This window comes from Glandiceps talaboti, chromosome 1 (assembly GCF_964340395.1).
Source record: "Glandiceps talaboti chromosome 1, keGlaTala1.1, whole genome shotgun sequence".
Classification (NCBI taxonomy): Eukaryota; Metazoa; Hemichordata; class Enteropneusta; family Spengelidae; genus Glandiceps; species Glandiceps talaboti.
Genome location: NC_135549.1, coordinates 367,441 through 390,766, shown reverse-complemented (window position 1 = coordinate 390,766; position 23,326 = coordinate 367,441). Strand labels below are relative to the sequence as shown.

Here is a 23,326-nt window from a genome sequence, read left to right as displayed (position 1 = left end):
CATATATTTCCGCCAACATGTTAAAGGAATATGGTCTTTGTAAGCTTACGAGTTCGTCATGTGAAGGAAAAAATAATGAAATTCTCAGAAATTAAAGGAATGCCTGTAGGGGAGCGAGTTTACCCCTGTATATTGTAATAGCAACCAGACTGCCGACTGTCAGATGACTAATTCACTCGTTTACGTGACAAATTTGCGAAAGTTTTGGCTAGCATAGTTCTAAAGTCGATTTTGTAATAAACATTGGTGGCTTAATGATTTTTCATAATGACGGTAATGCTTCAACTAATCCTGAACTTTTGACCTTAGCATTAATGTGATGTTGATTACTGGAACCCCTCTACGTTAATACTGATCGACTGTTCATTAAGGAAGTACTTGGTAATCAGGCATAGCTATCTGGTAGTAAAACAAATCACAATCACCAGGTAATCATAAATAGCATCCTGGTAATCAGACGGCATAGCAGTCTAGATCTGGTAATCAGACATAATAACTCGGTAATAAGACATGGCTACCTGACACTGGTAATCAGACATGGCAAGTTTGGTAAGCAGACATAGCAACTTACAATGTAACCTAGTAATCAAACATAGAAACATGTAATCAGGCATAGCATCCTGGTAATAAGATATTACAACCCAGTAATCAGACATGGCAACCCAGGAATCAGACATAGCAACCCGATAATCAGACATGGCTACGCAGTAATCAGACATAGCAGCCGGTAATCAGACATGGCTACACAGTAATCAGACATAACAACCCGATAATCACGCAGTAATCAGACATAACAACCCGATAATCAGACATGGCTACGCAGTAATCAGACATAGCAGCCGGTAATCAGACATGGCAACCCAGTAATCAGACATAACAACCCGATAATCAGACATGGCTACGCAGTAATCAGACATTGCAGCCGGTAATCAGACATGGCAACCCGATAATCAGACATGGCTATGCAGTAATCAGACATAGCAGCCGGTAATCAAACATGGCTACACAGTAATCAGACCTAACAACCCGATAATCAGACATGGCTACATAGTAATCAGACATATCAGCCGGTAATCAGACATGGCTACACAGTAATCAGACATATCAGCCGGTAATCAGACATGGCTACACAGTAGTCAGACATATCAGCCGGTAATCAGACATGGCTACACAGTAGTCAAACATATCAGCCGGTAATCAGACATGGCTACACAGTAATCAGACATATCAGCTGGTAATCAGACATGGCTACACAGTAGTCAGACATATCAGCCGGTAATCAGACATGGCTACACAGCAATCAGACATGGCTACACAGTAAGGGGTAGACCATTCGATATCCTGGAGGGGCTTGGAAGATTGGTGGAGAGTCATTATTTTTTTCCCACCTGCTTGCCTGAGAATTATTTTTTTTCTCCTTCGCCTATGCTGGCAACTTTTTTTTCTTTGCTTCTTTGAGATATCCGGATTTTTTTTACGTCAATGTTGAACACCTACTTTTGTTGCCACAATTTTCTGTTTGGTTTTCGCACAGGGTAATACAGAGAGTAAAAAGATGCTGTTCTATCACACACATATTTTATTTAGAAAACTACATATTTCATACATGTTTGATTTTCAATTAAGTAACTTGAACATCATTGACAGTTTTTTATGCCATGGTATGGTGACACACTGAAAATACAAATCGGAAACTTGATTGGTGAGCTCAAACATTCAGATAGACCGGTCAGTTTCTCCAGTTTGGGGATGGGGGAGGGGATGTCAGTGTTTTTTTTCCATTGGGCCAACAAAAAGTCACTGACCCCCGTGAATAAAGTTTCATAGCATGTGACAGTAAGCTGTAGAGGGAAGAGCTTTTGGACTGGGATATGTCCACCTCTTGTGTGAGTGTGTGTGAATGGGAGGGGGGGTTCTAGGGGGTCTCCCCTAGACGCCCTGGAGGATTTTTTACTCTTAAAGCCATTTTCAGGCTATTAACAGACACTTTCAGACAATAATTTGCAAGCTTTACAAGACAGCTCTAACAATTGTAAAAAGCAACTACACATGGTTGAAAAATTTTGAAATAAAGTTTCTTGGCATCTTGACAGTAAGAGCTGGAGGGAAGAACTTTGATTTGAGGCTTGGACATGTCTACCTCTTATGGGGGGGGGGGGGTCCTAGGGGGTCCCCCTAGAAGCTTTTGAAATTTTTTTACCAATTTTGGTGATTCTTATTGTTGGTTTAACGAATGGGTGGCCTCTGAGGTGATGGAGTCCAAGGGGTTCCCCCCCCCCATAGCCTCTGAGATATATATTGCCAAGCATCGAAAAGCTAAAGTAAATATACACTTTTTGTCATATAACCTTAGCATTTGGGTGTTTGAGACACACACAATTCTTGTTCGAAACACACACAATCCTGGTCAAAAGACCTTAGCATTTGCCGTTTTGTGCAACAATTTACTCTAAAACAGGACACATCAAAAGATGCGTCAGTTCCAGGCGACAAAACAAACACTCCAGTCGAAACCACACCAACTTGTGTCTGCATCAACTCTCATTGACGGAACCCTTGATGTCTTCTGTTTTAGAGTAAATTGTTGCAGAAAACAACCAAATGCTAAGGTCTTATGACCAGAATTGAGGTGTTCGAAACACACTGAATCCTGGTCATAAGAGTTTAGCATTTGGGCATTTTCTGCAACAATTTACTCTAAAACAGCACATATCAAAGGGCCGTCAACACGGATTGACAGTTCGGGTAGTCTACAGGACGGGTGTTTTCGGTGACCAACACCCCGTACAATTCTGACTCTCCGACGCGTCGCGACGCGGCCCCGGCAGTGGCAGTCGTTCGATCATGGATTGGTGGGTACCCCGGCTTGTTAGCGAAATTTCATATGTACCCCTTTTCCAGTTAATATTTCAATGAAAAAGAACCCCCCCCCCTTTTTTTTTATATAGTGAATCTGGGAGAAAATCACTTCAAAAACCACAGAGAGAGAGAGAGAGAGAGAGAGAGAGAGAGAGAGAGAGAGAGAGAGAGAGAGAGAGAGAGAGAGAGAGAGAGAGAGAGAGAGAGAGAGAGAGAGAGAGAGAGAGAGAGAGAGAGAGAGAGAGAGAGAGAGAGAGAGAGAGAGAGAGAGAAATGGGGCATCGTACCCATATTCTCGGAGGGTGATCTGATAAAGTATCCCCTTTTTACGATTCCATGGACCTAGATGGCCGAAGAGATGCGAAGCATCCATTGGACCGCGACCAAGAAAATTGTGATATTGCGATTCTGAAGAGTCACTTTCACGGTAGTCATGCTCGCAGACGGTGTACGCGGTTCGCTCAAGGGACGACTTACTCCGTATGCAAGCAGGACTGCTATCACGGCAGAGTCGAGTACCATCTAATTTGGATGAAGAATTATTTAAGTTTGAGCGTATCATACACCACTTTTTAAAATTTGATGTAGACACTGGACGTACGTACTCTACGAAAAGACACAGCGAGAGAGGGGTGAAAAAGGAGACACGAGAAACATCAGTGGAAAGCGGGATGGTCACCGAAAACACTGGACACCGCGTAGTAGACGTCCACTGACTGCTCTAGCGCTCTCTTCAACGTTGAAAGCGGAGTTAATGTCAACAATTTACTCTGTTCGACAGACCAGAAGTTAGTGTGTCTTAGACACCACACGAAATTGTAACAGTGTGTAAAGCAGGATGCTTTGAAGAAGTCACCTCCGACTAACGCATCTTTTGATGTGTTCTGTGTTAGAGTAAATTGTAGCATAAAACGTCAAATGCTAAGGTCTTATGACCAGGATTCAGTGTGTCTCAAACAAGGATTGTGTGTGTCTCAAACAAGAATTGTGTGCGTCTCAAACACCCAAATGCTAAGGTTATATGACAAAAAGTGTAACTTTTTAAATACGTTTTCCATGTTATAAAAGTGGGCCTGTAACATTGGTATAGGGCCATTGATATTGCATGTATAGTAAAGTTACTGATGTGTTAGAGCACTTTAGGAGGTCATACCTAGTGTACAATAGAAACTTGAATTTGAGTTGTGGTGTCGATACATGTAGTGTCTGAAATAGGAAGTATAGTCATCTCTTCTGACAAATTCATACTGACGAGACTAGAACAATTTAGATTAAGTTCTTTTTATAAACTATCTAATAGTATGAAGATTACGATAACAAAACCTTCAAGTTCACTTTTGCCCCAAAGTGCAAGATAAGTGAAGCACTGATTGTGAAACAGCCAAACACTTCCATGGCATGTTCTGTAACGAGTGTGGTAGCTAGGTAATACATGTTATATGTATTATTTTATGTATCTATAGTTATGTTTGAACCCTTACATGAAGTAATATTTAAACACTTTATGAAAGAAACAGAGACAAGAACAAATATATATATATATATATATATATATATATATATATATATATATATATATATATATATATATATATATATATATATATATATATATATATATATATATATATATATATATATATATATATAACTCGGTGAGAATCAATCTGCTAAGACAGTGCTCTATACCGCAGTGGCAGAGCGTAATAATTTTGGTAGTACTGGAACTCTTTCTTGGTTGTAACTCGGAGTTTCACGCATAGTGCGATCATCAGACACTCGTGTCTGATGATCGCACTATGCGTGAAACTCCGAGTTACAACCAAGAAAGAGTTCCAGTACTACCAAAACTATATATATATATATATATATATATATATATATATATATATATATATATATATATATATATATATATATATATATATATATATATATAGATAAATGTGTGTGTGTGTGTGTGTGTGTGTGTGTGTGTACCACAGGCTAACGAAACTGACTGGTCCCTGACATGTGTTCGAAAATGTTTGTCATGATTTGACAAGTGTCCTGGTTGGAGAGGTACGAGCAGGTTGAACAGTATACTTGAACCTTTGCATCATTTCCCTGCCAAGACATTTTTTTGCTAGCAGCAGTGGTCCATCTTTTTTTTTCATCACCCACTCATATCCGGATATTTTTCCAAGCAACTCCATTTGGCATCTTTTTCCCCCGAAATCTTCCAAGGCCCCCCCCCCCCAAATGGTCCACCCTTAACCAAAACAGCATTTTCAAGCCTACTGTACGTTTCCATGAAAACAGCTATCCTATTTTAGACAATTTATGTTACAACAGATAGCACCAACCCATACATGCCAAAAACAAGGAAACATTTGTACTAAATTTCATTATTGCCATGTTTCATTGTCAAATTTTGGAAAAATGATTAGCCTATTACGGTGATTTGGTTACCATGGCAACATATGTTTACAAAATGATCCCCTTTTTTGAACTCGGCATAACAAAGTACCCCAGTAGAGTGGTCAATATGCGAATAAACTTTATTATTATTAAAACTATTATTATTATATAATATATATTTAATTATTATTATTAAGCTGAGGTTTCTCTACTACGTCCAGATACAGATAAATGTGAACTAGAATATAAATACAACTTGTAAACAATGTCTATATATGTACTTGTAAAGGTTTGATTTACGGTTTTACGTCAAAATTTAGGACATTCTAGCTGTGAGAAACAATAAAATTCAACTGTGATTGTTATTTATCTGATATAGAAATATATCTGTTCAGCAAATTACGTGATTGGCCGGGGGATGCTGGGTGGTGGTGGCATTTCAGCTAGAAAAGTAGGCCCTGAATTTGAAGACGTATAAAACAATGTAGAGAACTGACAGATACTGTAGTGTACTTTGTTCACCTGTGATTGTGTACATATAAAATGAACTGCTATCATGAACTTTATTTGTTAATCCACACACTCCCAGGTGGATAGATCAACCGGTAACAGGTTAAATGATTGACGGATCATATTTGTCCAAAGTAATTCTTAAATTCCATAGCTATATTTCTATGGAAAAGGAAGTTTGGATTCTCTTCACTTGGAGCATATCGACCAGCATCATAACTCCATGAATTTAAACCTCTTTGAACGCCCTCACAGACAAGAATATCTTCTTTTTGCAACTCGCTGCTGTCACTGATATTTTTGTCAGCATATTTACCGAGTAAGTCCCGAGAAGTGAAATTATCGATAAACTCTTTCGTGAGATAGTAATCATAGATGATGTCACACGTATCATGTGACTTGGGTGTTATCGTGTTAGTTTCTAGCCAATCACCGTACCGGTTTACCACCAAGTTTGGATAAATGTGCGCCAGGATGACATCACCACGCACTCTGTCATCGATATTCAATGATTGACCAGAACACAGCGACGACTTCCCAAATATTTCTGTACTCAGAGAGGATAGATCTAGCATACTGCTGTATTTTGGGTGGGTCGCAGTAACGTGGTAGCCATTATCGAGGATGTTGTCGCAGACTACTTTCCAATTACAATTCAAAGAATACACAGTTCTGCGAATGTATTTCCAGTTGTCATCGAAGCCAAATTCATTCAGACGCTTGGTCACCGAACTGAGCTCGTCGTGAAATGCACGTTCACCTTTGGTGGCGCTGTTGCAAATGAAGATATGGGGACCCCAGCTTGTGACGTTGATCGGTTTCAGGCCGAACCTTCTGGCGGAGAAATTTTGAATTCCTCGTAGGTGTATGGCTTTAGTAAGACGCCCACTTAGATCATACGTCCAGCCGTGATAAGGACACTTGAAACGTAATAAATTGTCGCCTTCCTCCGCTGGGCAGAGTATCATCCCACGATGACGACACACGTTGTGAAACGCACGTAGACCGTCTTCATTGTCACGTATTACCACAAAGGGACTATGCCCGATTGAACCTGTCAATAAACAGGTTTAAATTCATTCATGCGCCTTTAGAAATTTTTACAATTATAAACTTAACTTCAACGATTTCATACATGTATTATAGGATGGCGGTGGAGGTGATGAATTTCGCGGTCAAATTTCGCGGAACGACACTGCTTTTCAAACCCCTAGATCCCGGGCTCTAGATAAACACAATGTAGAATTGGACAATTCATAATTGTCTAACATTTGTAGTCAGTAATTTCAGGTTATCTGACACACACGTGCCAAATCATGATCTATGAAGCCAACAAATAAAATTTAATGTAGCGTAACTAGCAAACCTTACACGAATTTGATTATTTTTTCCGAAGCCTGGGAAGTTTTCAGTTATCAGCGAATGTATGAAGTATTGTCTTCAATTTTCTAATTTTCTAAGTGTCGTGCCAATCGGTTCTGCATCGTTGTACACGTTCTACATGTATGTCTAGGTCATCCAAAGTCGAATAAATGTCGGGTCAAGCACTTGTCAAGTGGTCAAATATCCTTCACTATTTCGATATACTTTGTTCTCAAGTTGTAATCAATAATTGCTCGAACCAACGGATACAGAGGAATATAGATTGCCATCAAATTACGAAGTTATAAATTGTATCAAAAGCAATCATTGTCAGGAAATATAGTGTTCAAAAGTCATCACTGCACCTACAACAGACAAATTTATTACGATCTGGCGATGTGCAATATTTGACGACCATGGTGTAACCTTCTCTAGTAACTGTACTATGTCAAAAATGGAGCTTTTGTCTCGCAGTCTTCGAAATTCCACTGAACACAAGCGGTGGTCAGATAGGCCACAGCTGTTATACGATTGGTTAAAAGTGGAGAAATCAGATTTTTCATGTACAAGCATGCATTATGAATATCAATTTTATGTTGAACATCAAAATAGAGATAATATATATGTGTGTAAAATATTAAGTTGCTTTAAGGAGGATAACTCGTAATTGTCTCTATGAACATAACTTAGCGTGGATAATTTAGTCTTTTCGCATACTATTAGCTTCGTTTCATTTTTGAATATCAAAATTTATATAAAAATAACAACTTATGTATCGCAAAACATTCACACCAAATCGTATTTCTGTATCACCCATACAGAGTAACCTGGGTGACCATGCTGGACTTTAGTTCAACTTTTAAGCGTATACTGACATTTTTATGACTATTATCCAAAAACGTAGTTTTAACATGTGTTTTTAACTTGACCTACCAGTAAAGTAGGAGCCAGGATTGGCTACTTGGTCAAGTCTCCCTACCGGTATCCAATTATTAGAGAATATAGTATTTAATTCAAGATGGTGAAAGGCAGGGTCCGTATACCTGAAAGTAATAACAAAGTCAGTTTATGAAATAGATAACGACAAACACAGGACTCTTGAAGTTTAGTTGAATCTCGACATTACTGTGATATTGTAGCATCTCAAATGACTTTGATATGACAGTGAACTTAAGCTATTACGCGGATGTCAGCAAGGTTGCTCTTAAATAGACAGAAGAGAAAGGAATAAGGATTCGGGGTAAAGTGTTTATCGACCGAGCTTCTCAGCCCCTCTCGACTTTTTCATTCAGGCTCAGACGATTATAAAAAAATGTTCTTTAGTGGTCTGAGATTCAGAGGATTCTGGTCATCCCAGCTAAAGTTGAGGAGTCAGGAAATGAAAGCTGAATAACTGTGAAGATGTATTATAATCCTATCACACGTGGTTTTGAGTTCTTCGCTGTTTTTTAGCAGGAGCATCTGAGAAAATATTGATACAGTAGTAATGTAGCGCATGGTTAGTTTGTATGTATGAATTATCACAGGAACTTTCAAATACACTCCCATCCAAAATAAAAAAGCGTTGGCGTTGTAGCACAGATGTAAAGTCGTATTGAAATAGCCTTACCATGAAGAAGGAGGTGTTGTAGCCTTTTCCACAGATACATCAGTTTTGAATTTGTACACCTCGTCATCCAACGCTTGAAGTAACTGTTTCGGGGAATACCTACTGAACCACCGATGACGAGCAGGCAGTCGTATGCTGCATACAATAACCGCTCTACTACCTAGCATACTTGACTGTACGTTTATGAAAAGTGTTGGAAAGGTATTCAAATCTCTGAATTTAAAATGAAAATAATGGCTACCCGTAGCTACAAGCAGTTGAGAATAAACAAGATAAAGTCGTTTGAACAGTTCCATATATGATTGCTATGGTGTCATACTGCATTATAAACCAACACATGCAGTCGGGGCCGTAACTGACGTAAGCAAATGACGCTGTCAGCCAATACAATGTGACGCTTTACACTTTTCGTACAAAAAATACAATAGAAATGTGTCCAATTTTATTCCAAGTTGATTAAAAAAGTTAGCGCCAATGGCGTTGTAGCACAACTATAAAGTTTGTGATAATTTCTTTAAAATGTTTATCTACATGCCAAACCATCCATGTTGTTATTTTTGCAATATACATCACCAACTCACTGTTGCTATGGGCGTTGTCTTGTTGCTAGACATATGTGAATTTACTTTTTGGATGTTTGTTTATCCATTTGTCTATTAACCCCTTTGTAATATACACCATTATTTGACTGTTTCTAAAGGCGTGGTTATGGTCAGTTGTGTCCAAATGTTTGAATAATACCTGCAGAATAAGATCGCGACCTTCAGAAACATCTCCATCAAATTCAATTCAATTCACCATGTCGTTTTTTAGATATAAGTTTTTGACGAAAATTGACACTTTTGGACCTAATTTGCACGATATCATCTTGTCGTGAATACACCATATACACATCCTCAGATGCATCCCTATCAAATTCCAACCCAATCTGCTCAGCAGCATTGGAATTAAAAGATTTTACACAAAAAGGACACATTTTTATATCTAATTTGCATATCACTAACGGAATCATCATGTCAGGAACTATTCTTAATCTACATATCCTTAAGAATGTTCCTACCAAATTTCAGACCAATCTGCCAAGTAGTTTTAGAGTTTAAGTTCTTTGACAAAAGTCACATTTTTCCAACCAAGAAGCACATCTCTGATGCGATTATTTTCATTTTGTACAATTGTGCATCTAAACACCGCAAGTAATACTCCCACCAAATACCAAGGCAGTCGGTCTCGCGGGTTTTGACTTTAAGTCGTTTACACACACACACACACACACACACACACACACACACACACACACAATGCCTATAGCACTACTGAACCTCAACAGCTGTGCTTAAAAAAAATACATCTCCCTGATTATACAACCGGTATCTTTTACAGCTGAGTGTGTGCCACTCTTTGAACTTACGATATTCCCAATGAATATTTTCCATTGAAGAAGGCCAACTCTTTATTTTGTTTAATTCCCAACAAAGAATCGCAATATAGAAATAAAATGCAATTTCACATTTTGCACATCAGAAATAACCCTTAACGAGACGAATACTTGTTTCCTGTAAGAATATAATTACCATGGCAACAAAAAATTGACTACACACAAAAATGTGAAAAGTTTCGAATCTTCACGGATTATCGGAAATTAGTACAACATTATGTTATAATCAAGATGGAAAATTGACGACGCCCGTCGCTAAACTACGCAGCCGTGAGTGGCTTATTGTTGAAGATAATAGTACAAGGACGTTAAATGTATATACAACAAATTACAGCCACTCTATATCACATCGACTTACATTTACTATAACGTTCTATACTAGTAGCTATTTATGGTGTACTGATACGATGGAATAACTAAACTTGAATACTCGTAAATGTATCTTGCAAAAAAAAGTTGACTGAGATGACATTCAAAGTTGAATATGGAAACAATTGACATTTGATTAATCGAGAGAGAGAGAGAGAAAGAGAGAGAGAGAGAGAGAGAGAGAGAGAGAGACAGAGACAGAGGCAGGAGAGAGAGTGAGTGTGTGTGTGTGTGTGTGTGTGTGTGTGTGTGTGTGTGTGTGTGTGTGTTACAGTGTTGATTACGACCAAGTCATAACTGTATAGCTACAGCGAGAGTCATACAATGATGCCTGGCGAACATACAATATGATGCATATGGTGATCGTCAGAAAATAATGTGTATTCCTTTATACGCCTAAAATACTGTGCATGTCCCTCAGTGTCGTGTCAAATGGATATTCAATATGTACATCTTATGGCTAATTCATATTGATTGACACTCCTGGTTAACCTTCATTATTTTGAATCTTAGATATATTAAAACCAATTATATATACCTAATGCATGTAGGTAAGAACTCTGCTCTGTGTTTGATCTGGCGATAGTATTAAAGGTTTTCATTTTTCGATCGGTTGACGATGCAAATTTGATATCATGACCCAGATATCACGAGCTGGAGCCTGAACGTGCCAATCTATCACCAATCCTTTCACTGGGGTCAACAACACCCAGTGATTCATAATGCGCTCTTAAATTAGACCCATGATTTTTTTCTTTGCCCTGCGTGAAGAAGGAGCCTACTGTGATCAATTACAGCCTTACGATGTGAATCAACGAGATACCACATGCAATACAAAACAGGAACAACAAACCATGATGGCACACAGTGCAATGATTGTTTCCCTACTCGGCATCAATGGTGCTACATTTTTTTGCATAGTGACTGTAAAGCTTCCGTCCTATAAATTAAAAGCGAATTAAAATATAAAACTTTGTCTAGGGCTCGGTGTAATTGAGAGATTGTCGATACATAACATTGGTTTACTAATTCCTCTGATTGGCTAATGAGTCCAATTTGTACATGTCATTCACACTGGTTACGCCTACCTTGAGTACAAACAAACAAGTAGAAGTAAAACGCAAAGTTAAAGGGGAACGCCACTCCAGGAAATAAATATATTTTCATAAAGTTTGTGTTCTGGGGAGCCATTTCATGATTACACTTCACATAAGTTTCACTCAGTTGCCAAGAAACACCAAATTGATTTTTTTACCTCTATTGTTCTTTCAGGGATAGCATTATGGGTCTTAGCAGACATAAGTTGCACCATGGTGTAAGGTCTATGGTTGCACACTGTATGTTCATGACTCCTAAGAGTTTACTTCCTTTACACGAATTAATAGTCATGAATATTCAGTGTGTATCTAATGAATAATCATAAATCATCTGCTAAGAGCCGTGAAGCAATACTGCTTCACAATAACCAGTAGGGGTGACGAGTTTCAATTTGATGTTTCTTGGCAACCGAGGAAAATTAATGTAAAATCATGAAATGAGTCTTCAAAGAGTCTTCAGAACCCAAAGTTTTATGAAAATAGCTTTATATCGTGGCGCGGCCCTTTAATTTAAATTCCACACGGTGATTTGTACAATTATGTGTCTTACCAAGAAATCAACCAATTTCTGGCATTAAATTTTATCAACCCCATTTGGGTGAGATTTGGTTCCTCGCATATGTACATTAGGTAATGCCTGTACACATGGGTGTCACATGTATTGATAATTTTTGGATATATTATATTGATCTATTTATATTGGTAAAAATCGATGTCATCGTTCGCACGATACCAGGCAGGTCTAGGCATACATATGATACACAACAGTATTGGAAAGTTTATCACTAAAAAAGTAAAGCTATATTGACTATAGTCATGGCTGTCTCAGTTTATCACTAAAAAAGTAAAGCTCTATTGGCTACAGTCATGGTTGTCTCACTATCGATATATCTTTTCTTCAACAATGATGTAGGTTGAAGCTTAGAAGTTGAAAGTTATAATTCTCCCGTGACGTCATTTATGATCAGGTCAGTGTCGTCACACTAGCCTTGTCAGAGTCACGAATCACTGCAGATTCAAATGATTTCTGTATATTTCGGCGAGTCTGACATGGAAGCTGTGATCAGCATGTTCTACTCTTGGTGCATACCTGCCTACGTCATATGCCGATGACGTCAAACCTCGCTGTACCCCTTCACAAAGGAAGATGTCTTCCTGTTGAACTTTATCGCTCGCTTCAAAACTCTCTTTCAGATATTGCCCGATTCGTTGTTCCCCTATCTTTTGAATAAATTCTTCGTCTAAGAAATAGTGAAAGACCACTTCACATTTATTGGTTGCTAAGGGTAACACAGTGTTCAAGTCCATCCAGGGACCGTAACGGTTTACCATGAAGTTAGGAAAGATGTACGCATAAATGGCTTTACCAGAAACACGCTCTTCAGAATCCAAACTGGACACACTTTGTATGGAATGATTGCGGTGTACCTCTGTCTGATATGATTTTAGATTGAGAGCACCACCAAGATCTTTGTGCGCTATCTCGACGTGATATCCGCCGTCCAGGTAATTGTCAACAAAGACTTTCCAATTGCAATTTAGGATGTACGATTTTCTCTCTAGGAATCTCAGTCCTGAACTGAATCCCAAGTCGTCTAATTCCTCCTTCAGTGGTGCCATTTCCTGGAATAAATCGTTTCCGTCCGATGTTCTGTCAGGCCTTATAAAGACGAGTGGTCCCCATGTTGTCACCTCCATCGACTTCAACCCAAAATTACGTGCAGAAAAATTCTGTATTCCGCGTAAGCGTGTTGCTTTCGTCAACTTGCCGTCGAGGGCATAGGTCCACCCGTGATATGGACACTGAAGGCTGTCTACGGAACCGTCATCATCATTGATAATCGTCATAGCATGATGACGACAAACGTTGAAAAATGATCTCAATTCGTTGTTTTCGTCTCGTAACACCACGTAAGGATTGTGGCCAACAATTCCTACAGAAAGACGATAGTGGAAGTTTTGACATTAACAGTGGCACTTTTAAATACGGTACCCTAAAGTACAATATCACGTTTGTACATAAGCTTATTTGAATTAGAGTCTGTTCATATGTACAAAACGTTAAATTATTCCATTGTATAATCAAAAGATAGTAAATCACATATGCAATAAACGCAGTTATGAATAACTTCACAGACGGGCAGTTGATAAAGAATTGAGAACAAAAATGCTTGGATAAGTATGAGGCGGTCAGATATCATCCTAAGTATTTAGCGTTAGGTTGTTTTCTGATATTTCCTACAATAATGTTTTCGTGGAGATGCACAGGAGTAACATTGGAAGTCGGCTGCGCGGTAGCCTCCAGACATCTAGATAAGTCACATGGGGGTAGTTTCCCGCTATTACCAAACATAGAATTCGTCCTCGAAACAAAAAGTATTTTGTACTTCATTGGCCTAATTACGGATGTGATTTAGTGTATACAAAAAAAAGGGGGGGGGGTTCATAGATTTCATTTAATCACTGACAAGTAAGAAGACTTATCTGTGGTTTAATAGTCAACCTTGGGACTCACCGGATGCTATAACTTTGGGGAAAGAGTACCCCGTACTCATGAAATTTTGTAGCCGACTTCTCATGCTCTCACTGACCTGACAAGCTACTGTAACACTGTCAAGTCGGTCTGTTTGGTTCGATAAAGGTGATGGGTAGTAGATGCAGGGGTGCGACGAGTATGTAATTGATTGATTGATTGATCGATCGCACGATTGATTGATTGATTGATTGATTGATTGATTGATTGATTGAATGAATGATTAATTTTTGTGATGAAAGAAAACTTATTTTTTCTGTGATATTGATCAATTGACTGATTGATATATATGGTGATATAAAACTTATCTTCTTTCCGTCCCCCTGGCTAGTTGTCTCTCTTTCAGCTGTATATAATTCATTCTTTATTGACCAAATAAAGACATCTTGTCAATTCTTCTACTCTTATCTAAATTAACCCCCCCCCCCCCCTAATCTTATCATTACCAAGGGACCGGTTACACCAACACTTTGCTTTATCTCTTATCTTCTGGGAGATTATCATACCGAATAAACACTCAACGATGCACAGATTAGTATAGAAGAGAGCTTTACACAACAGTTGTGATACATGTATCGGTACAGACTAGTAACTTGTCTGTGTTCCATGGTTGTGTTTGTTGTTTGTCCTCAGACCACAGGGGCTTGGGATTGGCCCTATTTGTTTACAAATATTTCTTTTTGGTTATTGTTTACTTTCACATTTTTTATTTTCTTATTTTTTTGTTTTACTTTTTGAAAATATCTTTTTTCTACGTATAGTAAAGCCGCCGGTATGTTAGAGAACTTCAGGTGGTCATACCTAGTGTATAATAGAAACTGGAATCTGATGAGATGTGGTGATTTGTAGTGTTAAAACATGTAGTGTCCAAAATAGAAAGTGTATCAATCCCTTCTGACTAGTTCATTCTGAAGAGTAGAGTAGAACAATTTAGATTAACTTCTTTTATACACTATCTATGAAGATTACCATTACGAAACCTTCAAGTTCACTTTTGCCCCAAAGTGAAATATAAGTGAAGCATTGATTGTGAAACAGCCAAACATTTACATGACTAGTGTGGTAGCTATAGGTACTTCATGTATATGTATGTGTATATGTATATGTATATGTATATGTATATGTATACGTATATGTATATGTATATGTAGTTATGTTGAACTAAATAAGTAATATTAAAGAATTTATGTAAGAAACAGGGACAAGAACAAATATTTACATGTACCACATTTCAGACAAGGCTATATGCCATTGTAAAAAGGGATTTTTCTTCCATCACATTCCAAAACACAATGACCCCCTCATCCACAATTTTCAAAACAGCATGACCCCCCTACTGCCAATTTCAAAAAAACAGATTGACCCCCCCCCCTCCCCACACAAATCCACCGCCCCACCCCCGGCCGAAGAAACTGACCGGTCCCTAAGTAACGAATTCAGTATTCAGACTGGAGTGAGACAAGGTGAATGTCTGTCTTCATTTCTTTTTTCTATTTTTGTAAATGATATTGAGGAAGAGTTTTTTTTTATCAGGGGCGCCGAAGGCATTAACATTAACCATTTCAGGATGCTTATGTTACTCTATGTAGACGACATTGTCATTTTTGCTGGGACACAATTAGGCATTCAGAAAGGGCTTGATATTTTGTATGATTACTGTCATCATTGGTGTTTGAAAGTTAACATATCCAAATAAAAAAAAATGATTTTTAGAAGAGGTGGGTCCTTAAATAGAAATTTGTGTTTTAAATATGGACACAAAGAATTTACTATCGTAAACAAATTTACTTATTCAGGGTTAGTATTCACCCCAGGAGGTTCTTTTGAGGAGGCGCAACGACCATTGGCAGGTCAAGCACAGAAGGAAGTTTTTCACCTGAACACATATCTTTATAAGTTTGAAAATTTCACCCCTAGGCATGTTTTATATTTATTTGACCTTTTTTTAGTTTCTATTATCCTAAATAATCGGGCTGAGATATGGGGTTTTGCTCATGCTGACCCTATTGAGAGAGTTCATCTGTCGTCCTGTAAAAAGCTTCTTGGCATTAAGCAGAGTACACAAAATGATTTCATCTATGGTGAAATTGGTAGAGTCCCATATCGAATAGTTTGCTTTTATAGGATTGTAAAATTTTGGTTGAAGATAATATGCTGTAAGCCAAGCAAATATATAAGGAGAATTTATGACGTTTTATTGACTGGTCTGCAACAACATCCCAGACGTAACAGTTGAGTATTGTCAGTAAAAAATATTTTAGCTGAGTTGGGAGTGACATACTCATGGATGCAACAGGGGGTGTGGGATGAGTTTAAATTCTTGGCTTTAATTAAGCAGCGACTATCTGACAACTACGTGCAAACTTGGAACAGTAGATTGAACGATTCATCCAGAGCAAGATTCTATAGACATTTTGATACTTTTAATTTCAAACCGTATTTAGACATTGTGTCTATTACAAAATTTAGACATGCTCTCACTGCACTAGATTAAGAGTTTCGTCACATCCACTCCAAATCGAGGCTGGCCGTTGGACCAGGCTGAGAACGTCACCTGCGGATAGGGTGTGCAGCAGCTGTGGGGTTATTGAAGATGAGTTTCATTTCGTTTTAGTATGTACAAAATTTGGTCTGCTCAGGGATAGGTACATACCACGATATTACTGGACTCACCCAAATATGGTCAAATTTATCGATCTGACGTCCTCTGACAAAACTTCCATTGTACGACGACTAAGCCTTTATATTTACAAGGCACTCTTGATTAGGCATAATGGCCAATAATTGTCACTGGTGGCGTGTTAACATGTTATCACAAATATGTATCTTCTCCACAAAGTCATGTAACCAATCTATAGTTATTGTCCATTTATTCTTGACTTGTAAGCTCATGGGTCAGTTGACCTGATGTAATAAACCAACATGTATGTATGTATGTATGTATGTATGTATGTATGTATGTATGTATGTATGTATGTATGTATGTATGTGTGTATGTGTGTGTGTATGTGTGTATGTGTGTATGTGTGCATGTGTGTATGTATGTATGTGTGTATGTGTGTATGTATGTATGTATGTATGTATGTATGTATGTATGTATGTATGTATGTATGTATGTATGCGTGTGTGTGTGTGTATGTATGTATGTATGTATGTATGTATGTATGTATGTATGTATGTATGTATGTATGTATGTGATAGTGTATACATTTGGAATGGGCTTTATGATTTTTATGTGACATTGATTTTTATGAGACATACCACTTAAAAACTGACGTGGTTTTTGAACCACATCTCTTCTCCCGACAAACAACCAATGATTGTTGAAAACGGTTTGGTACTCGAGTTGAAGGATGTCAGGATTGGTAAACCTGCAGTAAGACATACGTAAATGAACGCAATTAGCTTGAGATGATGTAGCCTTGAATCATCGTCGCAAACCACGACCGTTTTACGGTACCGTTCTTAACGAGCCGGTCCCTACTATTTCGAAGTGTAGCGGAAGAAATAATAGCTCTGGTTTACGATAATGCCTTGAATCTAAGCGTATCAACTTCAATGTTTTCCTTCTACAAGAAGGAAGGAAAGCACTGAATGAAGTCAATACACGTGCTTAGATTCTCGCAAACCAGAGCTGTTATTTTTTCCGCTACACTATGAAATAACTCTTGGGCGGTACCGTAAAAGAGGCTGTGGTTTACGATGATGATTCTAGGCTAGATCTAGAGATGACTATCTTGCACTCAATGATGGTGTCTAGTGCTATACGTGACATGGAATATCAAGATCTCTCTTTAGAAGAGATGATTCGATACCAGATGTAGCATCTAGACTTAGTAGCAATGATCTAGGACTCAAGGTCTTATTCTCATTGAACTCTATATTGGGTTCTCACCCAAATCCAAGGATTCAAATAATGTTGTCTCTTTTTGATAAATTAATCTGCCCTAAATTAACTTATGGTTGTGAACGTGATATGTGAGTTAATCAAAGTAATATGCCATCTCATCCAGGATGTACATGAGTTTCTGTCGCCGTTTTGTCCTAGGCAACAAAACATCACCTAAAATGGAAATTATGGTGAACTCTGCTGTTATCCAATAGATATTTGTATCAAAAAAACAATTATTGAAATATTATAGTAATTCCTCACACCCACTACTTAAAGAGTTTATCATAGTTAACATAAATACAAAAAGTAAATAGCTCATCAGTGCAATTGAAAATCTTTCAAAGATGTCTGATGATCACTGTTCACTCAACATGAATACTGAATTTTATGCTTCTAACATAAATACAATATACAAAAGTCTGTTCTCGATTATTGGCATATTGACTTACATAATAACAAATGAAAGAGTCATAATTCAAATAGTAAAAACAAAACTGAGAATATACAGATTGTTCAAGACTCACTTCAAACTTGAAGAATACCGAACAAAATTGAATAACAGTAACTATACGTGATATATTATGTCATTTCATATTGGGCATCCACAATCTAAGGATATAAATGAGAAGACACTCAGGAATTCCCCTAGAGGAAAGAGTATGTTTAATTTGTAAGTCATATTTCTTATTAACCTGCCCATTATATCACCATCATAGACAAACATTAATTGAACAGGCGACCTCGGTCAGAATAGCTCCGTTGTTTTTTGTTTGTTTGTTTTTGTTTTGTTTTGTAACATGTGTAGAAGTGGTTCTGCTGTTCAGCTCTTCCACTATGTTTTAGCAAAGTAATAAAGTGGTTAGTGGTTTCATATGATGACTAACACACACTATAGAACACATTTCACACTGAAAGTTGGTAAAATATTGTACTTTTATATTACAGTCATCATTTTACAAAATTTCTATTTTTATCCATAATTTGAACTTCATGAACTGTACAGGCTACTTGGAATCATAGACTGTCTATTAACTGTACGTTACAATGTCAACCTATAGGCTTCATGGAATCACACACTGTCTCTATCAACTGTACATTACAATGTCAACCTACAGGCTACATGGAATCACACACTGTCTCTATTAACTGTACGTTACAATGTCAACCTATAGGCTTCATGGAATCACATTCTGTCTATGATTGAATACACAATCATGATCATGCCATACCATCAGAAGTCCTGTCCTTTGTGACAGTTTGATTCAAATTAAAAAATTCAATAAAACATTCCTACACTCCGAACACTGTCAGAACAGTGTCCTCAACCTACCAAACTTCGTTCGAGATCTCTCGGAAAACAAAAAAAATTCGAGGGTATTCACTTTACGATTTCGTCAACCTACACAGGCCAGCATAGCTGCAATGCTAATTGTAGCATTTGTTGTAATTATGAGGGGTTTTTCTTCTATTTTTGTAATCTGTTTCGTTTGGATGATTAACCGGAAGCAAACACTACCAATTCAGATCTGAATCGCAAAGTTGGGCTAATTTGTCTGCTAAGGGAGCCTTCATTATTTACAGGGGGGCAGAGGAAATCACACATGGTCTGTTAAATAAAACATGACTCTCCCACATTCTCCATTTGTAAAATGTGATCCGCCCCTTTGCCCCATTTTGTAAAACATGACCCTCCCCATGACAATTGCTTATACTGAACGTTAATCAATATTCCCATTATATGTAGGTATACATACAAATTAAATCATTTTGACTCTGTATTAGAAAGCAGTATTTGTACATATAAAGTGACAAACAGTAAAAGACAGGATAGTTACATTTCTCGTATAATCATACACAATCTAGTTAGTATCTAAAACGTGCTTTCCAAGTTATACATACTCTGCCTGATCTGGTCACTTGTAAAAGTTCCCTGATAGCACCATCATCATCATCATCATCATCATCATCATCATCATCATCATCATCACCACCACCACCACCATCATCATCATCATCATCATCATCATCATCATCATCATCATCATCATCATCATCATCATCATCATCATCATCACCTTCACCTTCAGTATTGCCATTATCAGTGTCACTCTAATCTGACTCACTGGTACTACTTGAGTCAGTATATGTATCACTGTCCGTGTTCTCTATGACATTCAACACTAAATCATCATCATGATCATCATCATCATCATGATCATCATCATCATCATCATCATCATCATGATCATCATCATCATCATCATCGATATCACCATCACAATCACCACCATCATATTTTAACAACAACATTCACGGACAGTGTGAGTGATAAGGTGAGATGGTACACTCAACAAAATGTTTTTATAAAACAATGCATATATTTGTATTTTTGTATTTTGGCATGTAAAGTACTTGTAAAAATAAATGTTGAGTGCTAATCTCACTTTTACATCTCAAAACACACAAAACCAATTTACAATAATTGAATCTTCAATTTGGTCACAAAACTACGGATTGTAAAATGTGACCCTTCCTCAAACAATGTAATGCAAAATATGACCCTCGCCCAAGAACAGGTTTGTAAAATGTGACCCACTCCCCGATTCCTGTGGTCTACCCCCCTGTAAATACGGAAGGCTCCCTAAATTACACCTATAGCATTACTGAACCTTATCAGTTCAGCTGTGCTAAAAAACCTGAAAATGGCACAGATCAACTACAGCAACACCTACTCATATAACTCATTAGTACGCTTAATTTGTAATAGATTACTTTTCTTTTTTTATTATTACTATTTTATTAATTTTAACTTTTAAAATTAAATCATCGTCAATTGTAAATAAACAGGAATAAAAAATAGTCATTATTGAAAACAAATAAGAGATGCTGTTTTTTTGTTTTCTTTGCACGTTTACCTGTTTTGCCAAGTTTTGAAATATACAGATAGAATAAAGTCTGAATGCTAGTCTTGCTGCTAGACGTTCGGGCTTTCTTTTGATACTATAAGCGAACGAAGTTCGCAGTGAGGACTTGCCTTGGATGTTCCATCCTCGATAGCGATGTTCGGTCGTGTGTCGTATTGTATCGGAAGAACATCCGAGGTCTAGCAGATAGACTATCTGAATGCTAGCCTTGGTTGCATAATGCACAGGTTATCTACAATCTATTGTAAATCCTCTGTTGACAATATGCACTCTTCCACATTGAAAGCGGCATCTTCTGATGTCCATAAATGCTTAGCATTTGAAGAGTTAATGTCAACAATTTACTCAAAACGTCAAATGCTAAGCTCTTATGACCAGTATTCAGCGTGTCTCAAACATCCAAATGCTAAACTTTTATGACAAAGAGTGTATATCATGCAGAATCAAACTGAACAATACTTTTAAGTTTCAAAGGTAGATTGTGCAATACACATGTACCTACCAACTGGAAGGTGGTGTTACAGCTGATTCCACGGCTAGAGTTGGGTCGAATTTCAAGACTTCGCGGTGGACACTATTAAAATCTTCTGTAGTTTTCAATCTTTGCGAACAGCTTGAACAGTTTACAGACAATCTTCGTGTGCTGGTATTTATCAACCCCAAACATCTCTGATGTCGAGACAGTGACTTTAAGTTGACTGCAGCAAGGTATCCGACTCGAAACTTAATCAACGACATTTTGACTAGATCTCTTCCGGTAAAGGTCATTAGTTGTTAATATGCACTTTTCAGCTGAGTTATTGCAGGGAGGCAGGCAGAAATGACCTTTGACCTTGAACATCGAACCCTCTGGCTTACAACTTACAAGGTTCACAGCCGGCCTGATCTAGGGAACGATCACTATTTGCGGCGGTGGGGGGGGGGGTGGGGTTAGTCTGAAAGATCCAGTCATTGGTCGGCTTATACATACTGCATAAGCCAAGGACATCGACTCTTTCAAAACATTACTACACCAAGTAAACTTGTTAGGGCTGACAAGACCTACAAGCCAGAGCTTATCATAAACAGTAAGCACTCAGTATAGGACATTGACCTGTGCGCGATAAGGCTTAAAAAATGCGTGGTTCCGATTACCCGTAATCTTTTAATAGGTGGGGTACGTAGATTTTTTTTTTTCATGATTGTCTCTATGTTTAGTTCAGGTAGTTATGTTTTCCGTTGTTTTCCATATTGTCTCTGTGTTATTGGTTTCTTCCCATCAAATGTATAGCCATTACAGATTGGATGAACAGTTTTAAATTGTCTTTTTAAGTTGATGTCAGTTTCTACATCCACTATTTCTCGCGAGACTTCACACAATTTTCGTGATTTTTAATTTTTTTCTCGAATACGTAAAAAAAATTAGGGTGGGGTCGCCTAACCGGAACCAAACAATCTTTTTATTATGCCTAACCGCAAGGTATTTTACACTGTGACCAAGTAGAAACAGAAGCAAATGAAGAGCGCGGAAACAACAACGGATGTTATACGCTATGGGGAAGGGGGCAGGGGAGAACTGAGGATACAACATTCGGTCAATTTTCCGGGACCCTACTAAGCGCTCACCAAAATTGAACTCAAGATTTTTCGTAGGCCCCTCCCCATCGAACGATACACAGAGATTTTCATATGTACAATTGACGACACCCTTCCCTTTTAATTCCCCCCCCCTCGCATACTGCAGATGTACATTTGTAAGGAACCGTAGTAAACAACAATACATTAATAATAATAGTATACCGAACAATTGACTTCAGAGTCCATACACCAATATGACGGCTACTGAAAGGGGGGACGTGGGATGGGTGTTCCTCTCCCACGACAAAAGCATTTGTTAAGAAAATAAGGCTATGTAGGAAGCCATTTAGATGACATTGTGTAAAATATCAAGCCATAGAATACTTCAATATGGTCTTCAATACCTGACAGGTAAATCAATTTTCAGACCATCGGAATTTTCAAGCGCCCCCCCCCCCCGCACTTCAACCTTTTTCGTGGCCATCTATTTTCTCCTCAGCCCCCCCCCCCCCCCCCACCGTAAATTGTGTTTTCCCCTAGCACATTCAGTCATTCACGTGAGGACTTGAACATGTTGAATGTAAACACGAAATTAATGTCTGCTCCAAACAATGTTTGCACACACATTTCCAATACAAACAACGGTGACGGTATTTGTTTCCAATACAAACAACGGTGACGGTATTCGTCAATTTTAAGAGCTTATGCTCCTATTGGAGACTGTTGGTGTAATCGTATGTCTACATTTCTACCACATCAAGTACTTGTGTTTGTTTTAG

At 37.9% G+C, this 23,326-nt stretch overlaps 1 protein-coding gene and 1 pseudogene across 1 annotated transcript; both read right to left on the bottom strand.

Moving 5' to 3' along the window:
• Positions 1 to 5,888: 5,888 nt before the first annotated feature.
• On the bottom strand, positions 5,889 to 8,907 carry LOC144442803 (uncharacterized; annotated as a pseudogene).
• Positions 8,908 to 12,646: 3,739 nt separating this feature from the next.
• Positions 12,647 to 21,728, bottom strand: LOC144442794 (uncharacterized). The gene is made up of 3 exons (XM_078132171.1): positions 21,493 to 21,728; positions 17,436 to 17,545; positions 12,647 to 13,575 (listed from the first exon to the last, which is right to left on the bottom strand). The coding sequence occupies exons 1-3, from the start codon at positions 21,726 to 21,728 to the stop codon at positions 12,647 to 12,649; spliced, it is 1,275 nt and encodes a 424-aa protein (XP_077988297.1).
• Positions 21,729 to 23,326: the final 1,598 nt, after the last annotated feature.

What these genes read in the sequence shown, in the direction of transcription:
- LOC144442794 (XM_078132171.1), bottom strand. Translation starts at nt 21,728, where the DNA reads ATGTCGTTGATTAAGTTTCGAGTCGGATACCTTGCTGCAGTCAACTTA. An exon ending in GTAACACCACCTTCCAGTTG is followed by an intron (nt 17,546 to 21,492) that starts GTAGGTACATGT and finishes GTCTTACTGCAG; the next exon opens with GTTTACCAATCCTGACATCC. An exon ending in ACCACGTCAGTTTTTAAGTG is followed by an intron (nt 13,576 to 17,435) that starts GTATGTCTCATA and finishes GTCTTTCTGTAG; the next exon opens with GAATTGTTGGCCACAATCCT.